At 30.3% G+C, this 12,305-nt stretch overlaps 1 protein-coding gene across 1 annotated transcript; it reads right to left on the reverse strand.

Annotated features, from left to right (window-relative positions):
• Positions 1-268: 268 nt before the first annotated feature.
• LOC107483304 (uncharacterized) lies at positions 269-11,839 on the reverse strand. The gene is made up of 8 exons (XM_052260445.1): positions 11,828-11,839; positions 11,315-11,446; positions 11,020-11,127; positions 10,839-10,930; positions 10,640-10,715; positions 8,996-9,160; positions 4,160-4,362; positions 269-590 (listed from the first exon to the last, which is right to left on the reverse strand). Exons 1-6 carry the CDS (start codon positions 11,837-11,839, stop codon positions 9,005-9,007), a joined length of 576 nt encoding a protein of 191 aa, XP_052116405.1. The 3' UTR covers positions 269-590; positions 4,160-4,362; positions 8,996-9,004.
• Positions 11,840-12,305: the final 466 nt, after the last annotated feature.

The raw sequence follows: 12,305 nt of genomic DNA on the forward strand, positions 1-12,305 counted from the left end.
GTCGATAATATGATTAACAAAATCGACAACGTTGCCGTCAATATTTGATTCAATAAAATCGACACAGTTGCCGTCGATTTAATTGTTTAGATACTGAAAATTTCTTTGTCTATTTTAATTTTAAAAAGCGACAGCTTTACCGTCTATTTTAATAGTTATGTGTTTTAACTACTTTTTCTATTTGAAAAATAATAAACAACTAATGCAAATAAACTTTTAAATATAGAAATAAAATTTATACAGAATATTAGATAACAAGACAAAAAAATAGTATAAATATAAAAATAAAATTTATATTAAATATTAGATAATGAGTTTACAAACTTATCAAAATAATAAATAATCCTCTAACATAAAGACTCAAGACAAGATAAATAACTAAACTTAGACTTATATTCGTTTAAATTGCAATCCACTAATAATACCTAATATTCAAAGTAAAGTAATTAAATAACATAGTTATACTCGTCTAAATAATCATCCGAGTCGGAGCAGTCAAGGAGGTGACCGGTAGAAAGCTTAGGCCTCCCCTTTCGACCTCGACCTCAGCCACGGCCACTGCTGCGATCTCCGTCTCTATCAACTATATCCTGTACACAATTCATAATATATTCAGATACATATTAAAGAACTCTTCCAAACTAGTAGTATAGCTGTATAGGACCAGTAGATACGGTAATATTATTAAAAGGGTCCATCTACTGTAAAGATGTACTTTTGTACAGATTTACAAATTTTTGTTTTTATTGATTTAAAAGCGTATCACTAAAAGTGTTGCTTAAGGAGAAAATGTTATCCTTAATCGTTAGCTTGACTCTGATACCAATTTTTTAACGTCGACTTTTCTTTTAATTTCTTTTTTGAAATTTCTATTAACTCTTCATATTTTAATAAGGTTATAATTTGTATAAATTCAATTGGTGGTGTTTTATTTAAAGGAAAATAATTTGCAAATTCGTAATCTAAAGTATTGACCATTTTTACTATTTCTTTTGCATTTATTACTAGTCCTTGATGTATATTTATAGTTTTGATTTATAACTTTTCAATCTTATTTTAGTTTATAATATTCTTTTTTGCATGGATTATTGTATATAAAATCTTTTATCTGTTTGTCTTTTTCTTTAATATAATTTCTCAAATCATCAATAACTTCTTTTATTTCTACACTTTTTTTTTTTCTAAATATCTGTTTAATTTTTCAATTTCATTCTCCATTTTTTCTTTTAACAGCTTTAATTCTTTTAAGTCATAATATGATTTTCCAGGCATTTATAAATTTTTTAAGTTTAATTCCAACTTGTTTATATTTATTCTTATTTCTATCTTTTTTATTATAAGATTATCAATTTCAATCCGAAGATTATTTAATTCCCTTTTATACTCCTTTATTTTACTTTTTAATTTTCTCGTCCTTTTTCTTTTTATTTTATTTTCTGATTTTTCAATCTTTTTATGCTTCATTATTTATTTTAAAATTTCTGCAAACTCTATTATCGATTCATTACTATTTTCTAGAGATTCTATTAATTTTTGTAGCTCTTCAACTTCTCTTTTCAACTTGTCATGGATTATTTTTAGGGCTTTAAATGCTCTTTGATTTATTTCAGAAAACTATAAATAATTCAAACGATTTTCTCTTTCAAAGAGCTCTTATTTCTTGTCTTGATAAGTTACATATATTTCTTCTTTATTTATTGTCATAATTTAGTGTTTAGGGTTTCATTTAATTTTTCGACCTTTTTTGTTAATTCCTTTATTTCAAAATTTTCTTCTTTAATTTTTAACTTAGATAAACTTAAAGGGCTATTAATTTTAGATTCCCTTATTTGAAAATTCGTGAAAATAATTTTTCTGATGGTTCTTTTAATAATAGAACTGGGTTTTCAATAGCCTTATATTTTGGTATTTCTGTTTTTACAATTTTCTGAAATAATTCATCAACATAAATTCTTTCTCTGTTTTTAAATATTATACTATGATGGCTATTTGTTAAAGCATAATTTATTGCATATGTAATTGAAAATGGTTCATCATCTTCTTCCATTAGATTTTTTCTGTGAAATTTATAAGCCAAACTTATAGATCTTACCAAGATTTTCAGTTGATAAAGGTATAGCGTATCCAAGATGGGCATTAAATTTAACATTTACGTTTGCCAAGTTTCCATGAACAATTCCAATTATTTGATCTATTGGGTCATCAGTAATTCTTTTGTCATAGATTGCTAAGCTTATTGGTGAATTAATTCCTTTCATATATGTAGATTTGATTAAGACTTGTATAGTACTAATATGAATCCATCCAATTTTAGATCTTTTTTGTTGATCCTTAATTTTCTCAATTTGTTTACTTAATTCTTCATCATTTATCAAAGCTATTTCAAGTTCTCCATTGGCGGATTTTATCTTTATAGGGGCTTCAAGTTGAATTTTTCTATAGTATATTATATTTTTTCTATTAAAAACTTCTTTTAAAAGATTTTGTTTATTAAAATTTTCATTTGATTTAAGGTTTAATTCTGTTTTTAGAACAGCCTATTTTTCATTATCTAATAAGGCAGATAATCTATAATAATCAGATTCTTCCGTTAATTCTAAACTTTCTAAATAATTCATAACTATGAGATTAGGATAAAGGCGTACCTTTCTGGAGAAAAACTTCCTTTATTTAGTATATTTTACATAAGATGTTTTTATCTCCAGAGGGAAGATTATAGATATTAACTCCAGAGGGGAGTTTAAAACTATTTTTTCCTAAGGGAATTCTTTTGTCCGACTACAGAATCGTCTCGGCAGCTTCCTCCTTGCTTTCCTAGCATATGAGTACTCTTAGCCTTCTGCTTTCTGTTTTCTGATGCCTTCTACAATTGCCTAAGCAATCTATTTATAATGATTGGGTCTGATGGACAATTCCCATCCTTACCCTTCTTATGACGTCATTGCTTACGTCATTGTTTATTATCTTACACCAGCTACATTGTTGGTGCTCTATGACCTAAGCGCTTACGTCATTATGCAATAATGTTGAGGGATGCTTCAGATGCGCTGTCCTCTTCTTTTATGTGGGTGGATGCACTGTCTTCTTCTTTTATCATGTGGGTGGATCCCATTTCATTATTGCTTTCTTCAGATATTTCTGAGACACACAGCTGGCACTTGTGGTCTTTTCTGTTTTTTATCAAATAGCAGAGATTCCTTTTTATCCCTTCAGGGAGCTTTTCTAAGAGTCCGGATAGATTGTAGAATGCAGATTCAAACTCTACCAAGAGTCTCATCTCTCTTTCTTCAATTTCATTTCTTTTACTGGACACAAGCAGAGTATTTCTGCTTTTATAATTGATTCTTGTGTGAGATTCCCTTGTTATCTTTTGAGTTCTTTCGAAGACCCTTACTAGTCTACCTTCTTGACTGTAAATTGTTAAATCTTGAACTTGATCAATTGGTTAAAAATTTCCTGGGAAGACGGACATAAATATTACTTGATGTGCTGGAACCAAGCATTCTTCTTCTTCATTAAAAATAGGTTGACTATTCGTAAATTTTAGGGATATATCCCTTGGATTTACATTGTCAATTATATTTTTAAATCTCTTTACTGCATCAACGAATCCTGCAGGAAACTCACTAATAATTTTTAGATCATTAAAAATTAAAATTGTATCAATTAATCCATACTGAAAAAACTGATATGTGTCCGATGGGGAAGCATCTGGAAATATAACCAGCTTTGTTAGCTGTTCTTTGGCAATAGGATAATATCCCAAAATTGCCCTTTTTTCTTCAGTCCAATTTAGGACTATGTTAAGGGTTTCTCTGAGATTTGATCTACAGACTCTTTTCTTTTCCTTGATTTCAGCTCTTGTAGGAATATTTCTCATTATTCCTGTTCTCTGGACTTGAATCGGAGCTTTATATGCTTTTTTTAGAGTTTGTTCTGGATGAAGAGCTTCATATTCCCTGACGGATTCCTTTGCCTCTTCTAGTGTTGAAAATCCTCCTTTATAAATTATTTTTGATTGATGCGTGAATGGTGCTGCTTTTTCCCAGGCATCATATACTCCTTTCATAAGGCCATTATAAATCACATAATATTTTGTCTTGTGTGGATTTTTTAATAATTTCAACAATTGTTTTACTTTCTGAAATTTTTTCTTCACCTGGTTTGTCCACCATGCTTAGCTGGCTGAACTCTGATGGTTTTGCTTGTTGTGTTGATTTCATTGCTTTAATGGCCTTCTTGAGGGATTGTATTTGTGTCCTTATTTGCTGGCAATGCTTGCATTTTTCGAATTCTTGCTCATATTTTTGAATTTCTTGATCTAATGCGTTGTAGACGAACTCCATTCTCTTGTTAATGTATCTGCAATAACATTTTTGTCACCCTTAATATATTCAATTTTTATTGGATATTGTAACAAAAATAATTGCCATCTTACCAATCGTCCATGATTATAATCAACTTTTAAATTATATCGTATGAAACCTGTTAGGTAACTTGAATCTGTCCTTAATGTAAATTCTCTAGGTAGTAAATCAATTTTCCATTTCTTAAGAGATTTAATTGCTGCTAGAGTTCCTTTTCATGAGTGGTATATCTCTGTTCTGTTGGAATAAAAGTCCCTGAAATATACCTGTAAAGTAATTCCTTTGGGGAATATTTAGAATCTAGTGATTCTTTTTCTTGTTCCAAACTTTTTATAACTTTCTTAGCTTTTAGACATCCTAACCAGGTTATGTCTGAAACATCTGTTTCTACTATTAAGTAGTCACTTTCTTCTGGAATATAAAGTTCTGGAAGTTTTTCACATAATTCTTTAATCCTCTGAATTTGTATACTGTCTTTTTCATTCCATTTTCATTCTTTTTTAGTACTTATTTTTGGAAATAAGTTTTTAGTGTATTCTGTTATATTCTTTAAAAATCCTTGATCAAAAATATAATTTATACACCCTAAAAATCTTTGTAATTATTTTCTATCTTCTATTTTATTAGGAAATAAGTTTACTTTTTCTAGAATATTTGGTTGAAGTCCTTGAGTGGATAGAATTAATCCAAGAAACTCTATTTCTTGTTTTGCTATTCTTGCTTTCTTTTTGCTAAGAACTAATCCCTTTTCTTTACATCTTTCTAAAACTATTAATAATTTTTGAAGATGATCTTCTTTATCCTGTTTTGTAAAAATTAGTATATCATCAATGTACACTAAAACAAATTCATTTAACTCTTTTAGATTTTCTTCCATAAATCTTTGATAAATACCTGGGGCTTGTTTTAATCCGAATGGTAATACATTCCATTCATAGAGCAACACACTTGTTGATTCTTTTGTTGGGCAAGTAAAAGCAGTTAATTTCTTTGTTTCTTCGTCTAAACGAAGTTGCCAATATCCTGATTTTGCATCAAGAGATGAAAACCAAGTTGCTCCTTTGATTATTTCTAAAATAGAATCTTTTCTTGAAAGTTTATGAGCATCACCAATAGTTGCTTCATTCATCTTCTTATAGTTAATAACCATTCTTCGTTTTCCCCTTTTAATTTCATTATTGTTTTCGACATAAAAGGCTGGAGCCGCATGAGGACTTTTACTTAATCTTATAATTCCCTTTTCCAAAAGATCTCTACATTCTAATGAAAATTCTTCTCTATCTCTTGCGGAATAAGAAATTTTATTCGGAACATTTATCTCTTTTGTAGGATCTTTTAATTTAATACTTACTAATTCGTTATTTGTATTTTTAATATCTAAAGAATTCTCAGCACAAATTTCATCCAAAAGTTCTTCTATCTTTATTTCAAGATTATTTTTTGGAATATTTATCTGAAAGTATAAATTTAAATAACATGTCTCTAATATAGAAAATATTTTAAATTTTAAGATCTTGTCTATAATAGTAGTTGGTATTTTTATACGTTTTGATTTTTGATTTATTGAAGAATCGTGTGGAGCTTTTAAAACTATATATGTTAATTCTTGAATGAATGGATGATATAGTTTTAAAAAGTTATTTCCTATGATAAAATCCATCCCAGAATCTATCATGTATATGGATGGAACAATAAACCTATAATTTTGAATAAATATTTCAGCCATCTCTGCTTTTTGGTCAATTTTATGTATTGATTTGTCAGCTATTCTAACTCTTAATGGTTTCTTTAATTTTTTTCCCATCAAGTTTTATATTTGAACTAACAAAGCATTGTGTTACTCCAGAATCTATGAAAGCATTTATAAACTTTTCTGTTATTTTTATAGTAATGAATGTGACATTATTACTCAATCTCTGAGTCTGTTTCTGAGACATATTCAAAAATATAGTCTAAGTTATCATCAGATTCCTCTAATGGTTCCATGAAACAAGACTTAGCAATTTCTATTTGCGTAGTAAGATCTTTTTTATCCTTCTTTTTGGGACATTCATTTGCATAGTGTCCTTCTTCTTGGCAATACCAACACTTGCAATTTTCTTTTTTATTTGGGCAATAGTCATTTTTTTGTCTTTTGTTTTTATTGTTATTTCTTTTTTTAAAATACCTCTTTTTTCTCCTGTTTGGATAGTATTTTCTTTTTCTAAATTGATATTTTCTTTTTTTTTGAAATTTTTTATTAAGACCATATTTTTGGGGTATTTCTTCATTATCTTGACAGCAAATTCTAATTATATTTGCAATTCTTTTTTGAGTCGCTTCTTGCATACAACATTCTTTTATTTCCTCTCTTATTGCAAAGGTTGCTCCACCAAAATTATTTTCAATTGTCCCTCTATTTATTTCTCTTATAAATCTTCCCATTATAAATTCATTAGCAGGATATGGAAGTTTTGTTATATACATACTAAGATAATGATTTATATCTTCTTCTTTTAATTTGTAATAATGTATTCTATATTCACATATATAAGACTCCACATTACATAAATCATATATCTGAATATTAGCTAAATAGTTTTTTGCTTCTTGATATTCTTTATTATAGACTTCTTGTCTATGATCTATAATATGTTTTCCAAAAAATTCTTTATATAGAATCATCATTATATATAATATCTTATCATAAGCTGTTGTTTTGTTGCTAATTCTTCTATTATTTGGTTTTCTATTGATGTCATATAATCTCTTATAGTACCTTTAGTATGAAACCCTATGTAATTCCAAATGTCTCTTCCAGATAATTCACTAAGTTTTGGATTGGTAAAGGCTTCTAATAAGAAGGAATTTAACCAGTTTTCGAAAATTTCTTTTTCATTCTTTTTACAGTCTAAATCGAGCATTCTATCTCCTTCCATTTTCTGGATTTTAGGAACATATTTTGATGGTATTTTTGTATATTTTGAATCTTTATTTATAAACCCTTTTTTAAAAGCATAATTATCAAAACCTGTTTCCCATTTAAATTGAGATTGATTATCCTTAGATGTTCCAGCTTCATTTTTTACTTGTATTGGAATTGTTGATTCTTCGTCACTAGAATAATCTAGGATGTGTTCTTCATTTTCTATATTTTCAGAATTTACTAATTCTTCTTCTATTTGAAATCCCTGTTTCATAATATTATTTTCTTGAGCTCTTTTTAATTGTTTAAAAAACATTGTAACTTCTAATTTTTCTTCAATATTCATAATTTTAGTGGTGGTTTTACTTTTAAATCTGTTATGTTGATTATATTTTGGAATTTTTCTTCTTTGGGATTCTCTTTTTCCTTATTTCTTTGAAATTTTATGGATACTAATATTTCTTCAAGCATGTCTACTATAGAATTTAATTGTGGGTTAAAGGTATGATAAAGATGTGGTGAATCATCTCCATGGTAACATTTTTTTGAAATTCCGTGTGAAAAATAAGTTTTTTCAGGTTTTTGAAGTCCTTCAATAAAACTTATAGTAAAATAAAGATTTTAAGAAAAATCATTTTGTATTGATTTTAAGAATTCGGTGTCATTACAGTTAACATTAGTTAAAATCATTAATTTTTGATCTATTAATTTTGATAACTTAATTATTTCTTCTCTTAAATCTTCTAATTTACTTTTTTCCATTAGGTGACGTTTTTTATTGTGAAAAGTTACGGTTTTTAAGTGAAAAGTGTGGTTTTAGAATGTGTGATTTGAGTCTTACCACCTAAGCACATATTTAAAATTTGATCTGTACCCTATATTTCTCTTTATTAAAAAACTTGTCAGTTTTTACTCTATGACTAATTAGATATGCCCTATGCTGTGTTTCCGAATGATCCATCGCATTTTGAATGAATTATAAATAATATGCATTAGATTTAGTTAGATCTGAGTTGGTTCATTATTATTGCAAGTTTCCAAACACACCTTAATGATTTTTCTAATACAAAATGCTAAGGATAACTATGACACAAATTTGGCAATGTGGCAGGGAATCTTTCCCAGTCAAAAGTAATAAGGGAGGGTGGACTCTAAGGTTTATGTTTGGATTATTAATATTTTTCTATGAAGGATATCATTGATATTTTAATTTCAGGGAGTAAGCTTTTGATTATTGTACGGTTGGAACTGAAAAGGCCAGTGTTACCATAGTGGCTGTTTCATCCATCTTGTCCCATTGCAAAAATCAATCTTTCCAACTAAGGCAAATCAAAACCCTACTCTATCCCTTATTAAGGTTTTTTATTTTCTTAGATTTTTTCGAATACCATTTTATTTTTTGAAAATAATTTATTAAATTTATTTATATATGAGATTATATCATAATGTCCTCCCACAGACAAGAACAATAACAAGCCTACAAAAAACTTTGAAGCACCATTTTAAACTATTCTTCTGAGCCAAATTGTTTATCATTTAGACTAATTCGGTCAGTTAATATAAACTGATACAACTCCCCTTCAAATGCAAAGTAGTATTAAGCAAGAGTCTCATTTATAATCAAACATTTGTGGCGGCTGATTTTGTGATTTACACGAAGCATTTTTATCAAATATGAATATACTAAAACTTGTAAGATACAAAGATAGAAGAAGGGACCAACCTCTCTTGCTTAATTCATCAAGGCAATAAAATTCTGCTCCTCAAATTCAATGTCATTCGAGATTTGCAGCCTCGCCACCCTTTCCAAAATCTCCTCAGTTTTCAGAAGACCAGCACCAATTGCAGCTAGCCAACAGCACAACAGAACATAAAGAGGATCCCCTGCCTAAATACAAAAAGATAACTAAACAACCCGTTACCAATATTCATCAACATAAAATGTAAGAGTAAGACAGAGTTTTGAGCATGAAAACCACTTTCACTAAACTACAGCAAATATATGGAACCTCTGACTCAAAAGTACAGAAAAGCTAGATCACAAAACAAAGTGCACCAAGGCACATTATCATACAACAGTCAACCGGTAAGTGCTTTCTTTCATGAATGTGTTCTGTACTCAATAATGTGGGGAGTTAGAATACATTTACGAAACTAATTTTTACAAAAATATGGCGTATTAGAATGCTTTAATACTTTACAGCAAAAGAAGAATACTTTTGGAAGACCACTTGTTAAATGATCAAACACTCTAAAAGTTCTCCAGAATTTAAGCATGCTAAGGTAATTTTATTTCCATCAGCGTGAGAGGAATGAGGATTTTTCGAAAGAGGAACAACACGATGATCATCTCTGTAAAGGTGTCAACCAAAGTCTCAACAATAAGTGCAGAAAAAAAACTATGAATAAGAAGAATCTGAGAAAAGAAGTGTTGTGATTGTATTGACTCGACTGTTGGTTTATGATTCATCTGACCACCCAATCATCATGTCATCTGACACTTAAGAAGATATTATTTTAACATCAACCCTTTTTCAGAGCTTGTGCAAGGGCCTAGGGGTGTTTGTGATCGATATCCAGATTATCTTAAGGTATTTATTAATCGGTCTTACCTAGTTTAACCTTAATTTTGTGAAGTTTGTAGTCATCCAAATTACTCATCCACTTGGTCTAAAGTCCATCCACATCTAGTCTTGAGAAATGTTTTTTCTGTTAATAGTGGATACCTCCCTCACCCCTAATAAAGATGTTCATGTGGAATATGATACATGATGCAAAAATAAAATTCCACTGATGGCAAAGATAAGGGAAAATAAAGGTGAATGCAGAAAATAAGTTTGAGCTTAATATACAAAAAAAAATTATAATACAGAAAGTTCAAGCCAAGCTTTCTGAAGGTAGATAAGCAAATATAGACGTTCCATATAATGGCACCATTAAATTGAAGGTATCTCATTTTTAGGGGGCAAATAGAAAAAGAAAAAGAAAAACAAATAAATCAAAGAAGGTTGGGAAGCAAAAAGGAAGAACGAAAGAGAGTTATAGCATGAGTGTAGCTGTGATATTGCCATTAACGTATTCGTAGTGTGTTTCTTTTATGGTAGAGTTCAAATTGCATCATTTATTCATGTAATTAGTTTGGTTTGTAGGATAAGACTTATCATTGTTACTAATAATTGATTCACTGCACAAGCTAGTTATAATTAAAAATTGAATATGTTATGAAAAAAGACTTGCATGTAATTTTTCGAACCACTCATTGACTCAGAATGTCTTTAGTATAGATAAGCAAATATAGAGGTTCCATAATAGATAAGCTCTTTAGTATAATTAGATCAATCAAGACTTAACTCATAATATAGTATACCTTAACAAGAGCTATGCTAGCAGGGATGACATGATCAACACCAAGAGTCTTCAAAATCTGCACCTTTTCAGCTACCCTGAAACCGAGTTATGCAAAACAAATTCAACTCCAAAAGATACCTAGTAGATGGAAATATCAATCAAATGAAGAACAATTATATCAGTCATATTCAACCTTGCATTGAAAAAATTAGTACTACCTAGCAACAGCAATGACAATGGCACCACACGCTTTTCCAATTTGAACAGCTGCAAGCCCTACACCTCCTGCTGCACCCAAAACCAACAACACCTACAATTTCATCAACTTTTCAACCACTCCAAAGAGATATAAACATAACCAACAAATAAATAAATAAAAATTAACTACGTATGACATACCTGACCAGAGGTTAAATTAGCTCTATGCACAAGTGCTACATGAGAAGTGCCAAATGCCACAGCAAGTGCTCCAACAGCAACAAGATCACAACCTTCTGGCACACGGATCTAATTGAAAAAAAAAAAACAGAACATGAGAAGTGAATTAGCATGAAGCAGAAGCTGAAAACAAGAGAAAATCGAAGGGGGAAATGGGAATTTAGGGTTTGGGGGATACCTGGAGAGCAGAGGGGTCATCGGCGTGGAGAGGATCAAGGAGAATTTAGGAATTTCCAAATGAAATTGAAGGGGATACCTGAGGAGCGACAGTGGCGGCGCGAGCAAACGGAGTGACGGCGGCGCAACTGTGATGCCGGCAGAGGAGAATGAAGGTTGGTGTTTCTGAATTCTGATACGCTCGAATGCAGAAAAGGATAAAATTGTGTTTCTAAACTTGGAGCGGGAAGTGGGCGTGGGGTTGGTGTATTTAGTAATAAAATTTGACGGTAAGTTTGTTGATTTTAGTTTGAAAAAAGGTCGCACCTTTAGCGTATCCATACCATTTATTTGATTTTAGAGAGTAATTTAAACCGTTTAAATTTATCGATGAAAAGGTTGTTGATATTTTAAATATTAAAATAGACGCTGTAATACCCGGTCTAACCGAAATTAATTAAATAATGAGTTAAGTAGGAGCGAATATGGTTGGAATTTTTGGCAATTGGAATTTGATGATTTAAATATGATTTTTGGATTCAGTGAATTTTTCCGAGTCGGAAGACATAGTTTTCTGCGTAAAAGTGCGCAGTGGAATTTTGACCGGCAGTACCAGCTGAGACATGTTTGGTACTGCAGCTGAGAAAGTTGATTATGAGTAAATAAGATTAAGAAATGAGGAATTATAATTAGGGGATGTAGAAATATTTGAAGTGCGATTTAGAGCGCTAATGTTAAAGGTTTTGGTTCAAAATTGGGCCAACGGACAAAAATAAGTGAATTGGGCCTAAGTGGGCCCAAGACCCAACATATATAAACATTAGTTATGAGCATTTCAGCTCATTTTTACCCTAAAAGAGAGGTTGGGGCGCTGAAATATAGAAGAGAGGAGAGAAGAGAGAAAACCTAACTCTCTTTGATCTTCAAATCACCATAACTTGAGCTACGGAGCTCCGATTGACGAGCCGTTTGCGGCCACGCGTCGCTCTTCTCATCCTCTACAATTCTATCTAAGTTTTGTGGTGAGTATTCCATTCATCTCTGCCCAGTTTTCGAAATTCCCCACTGTTACACGTTTTTGGGAAGTTAGT

This window comes from Arachis duranensis, chromosome 4 (assembly GCF_000817695.3).
Source record: "Arachis duranensis cultivar V14167 chromosome 4, aradu.V14167.gnm2.J7QH, whole genome shotgun sequence".
Lineage (NCBI taxonomy): Eukaryota > Viridiplantae > Streptophyta > Magnoliopsida > Fabales > Fabaceae > Arachis > Arachis duranensis.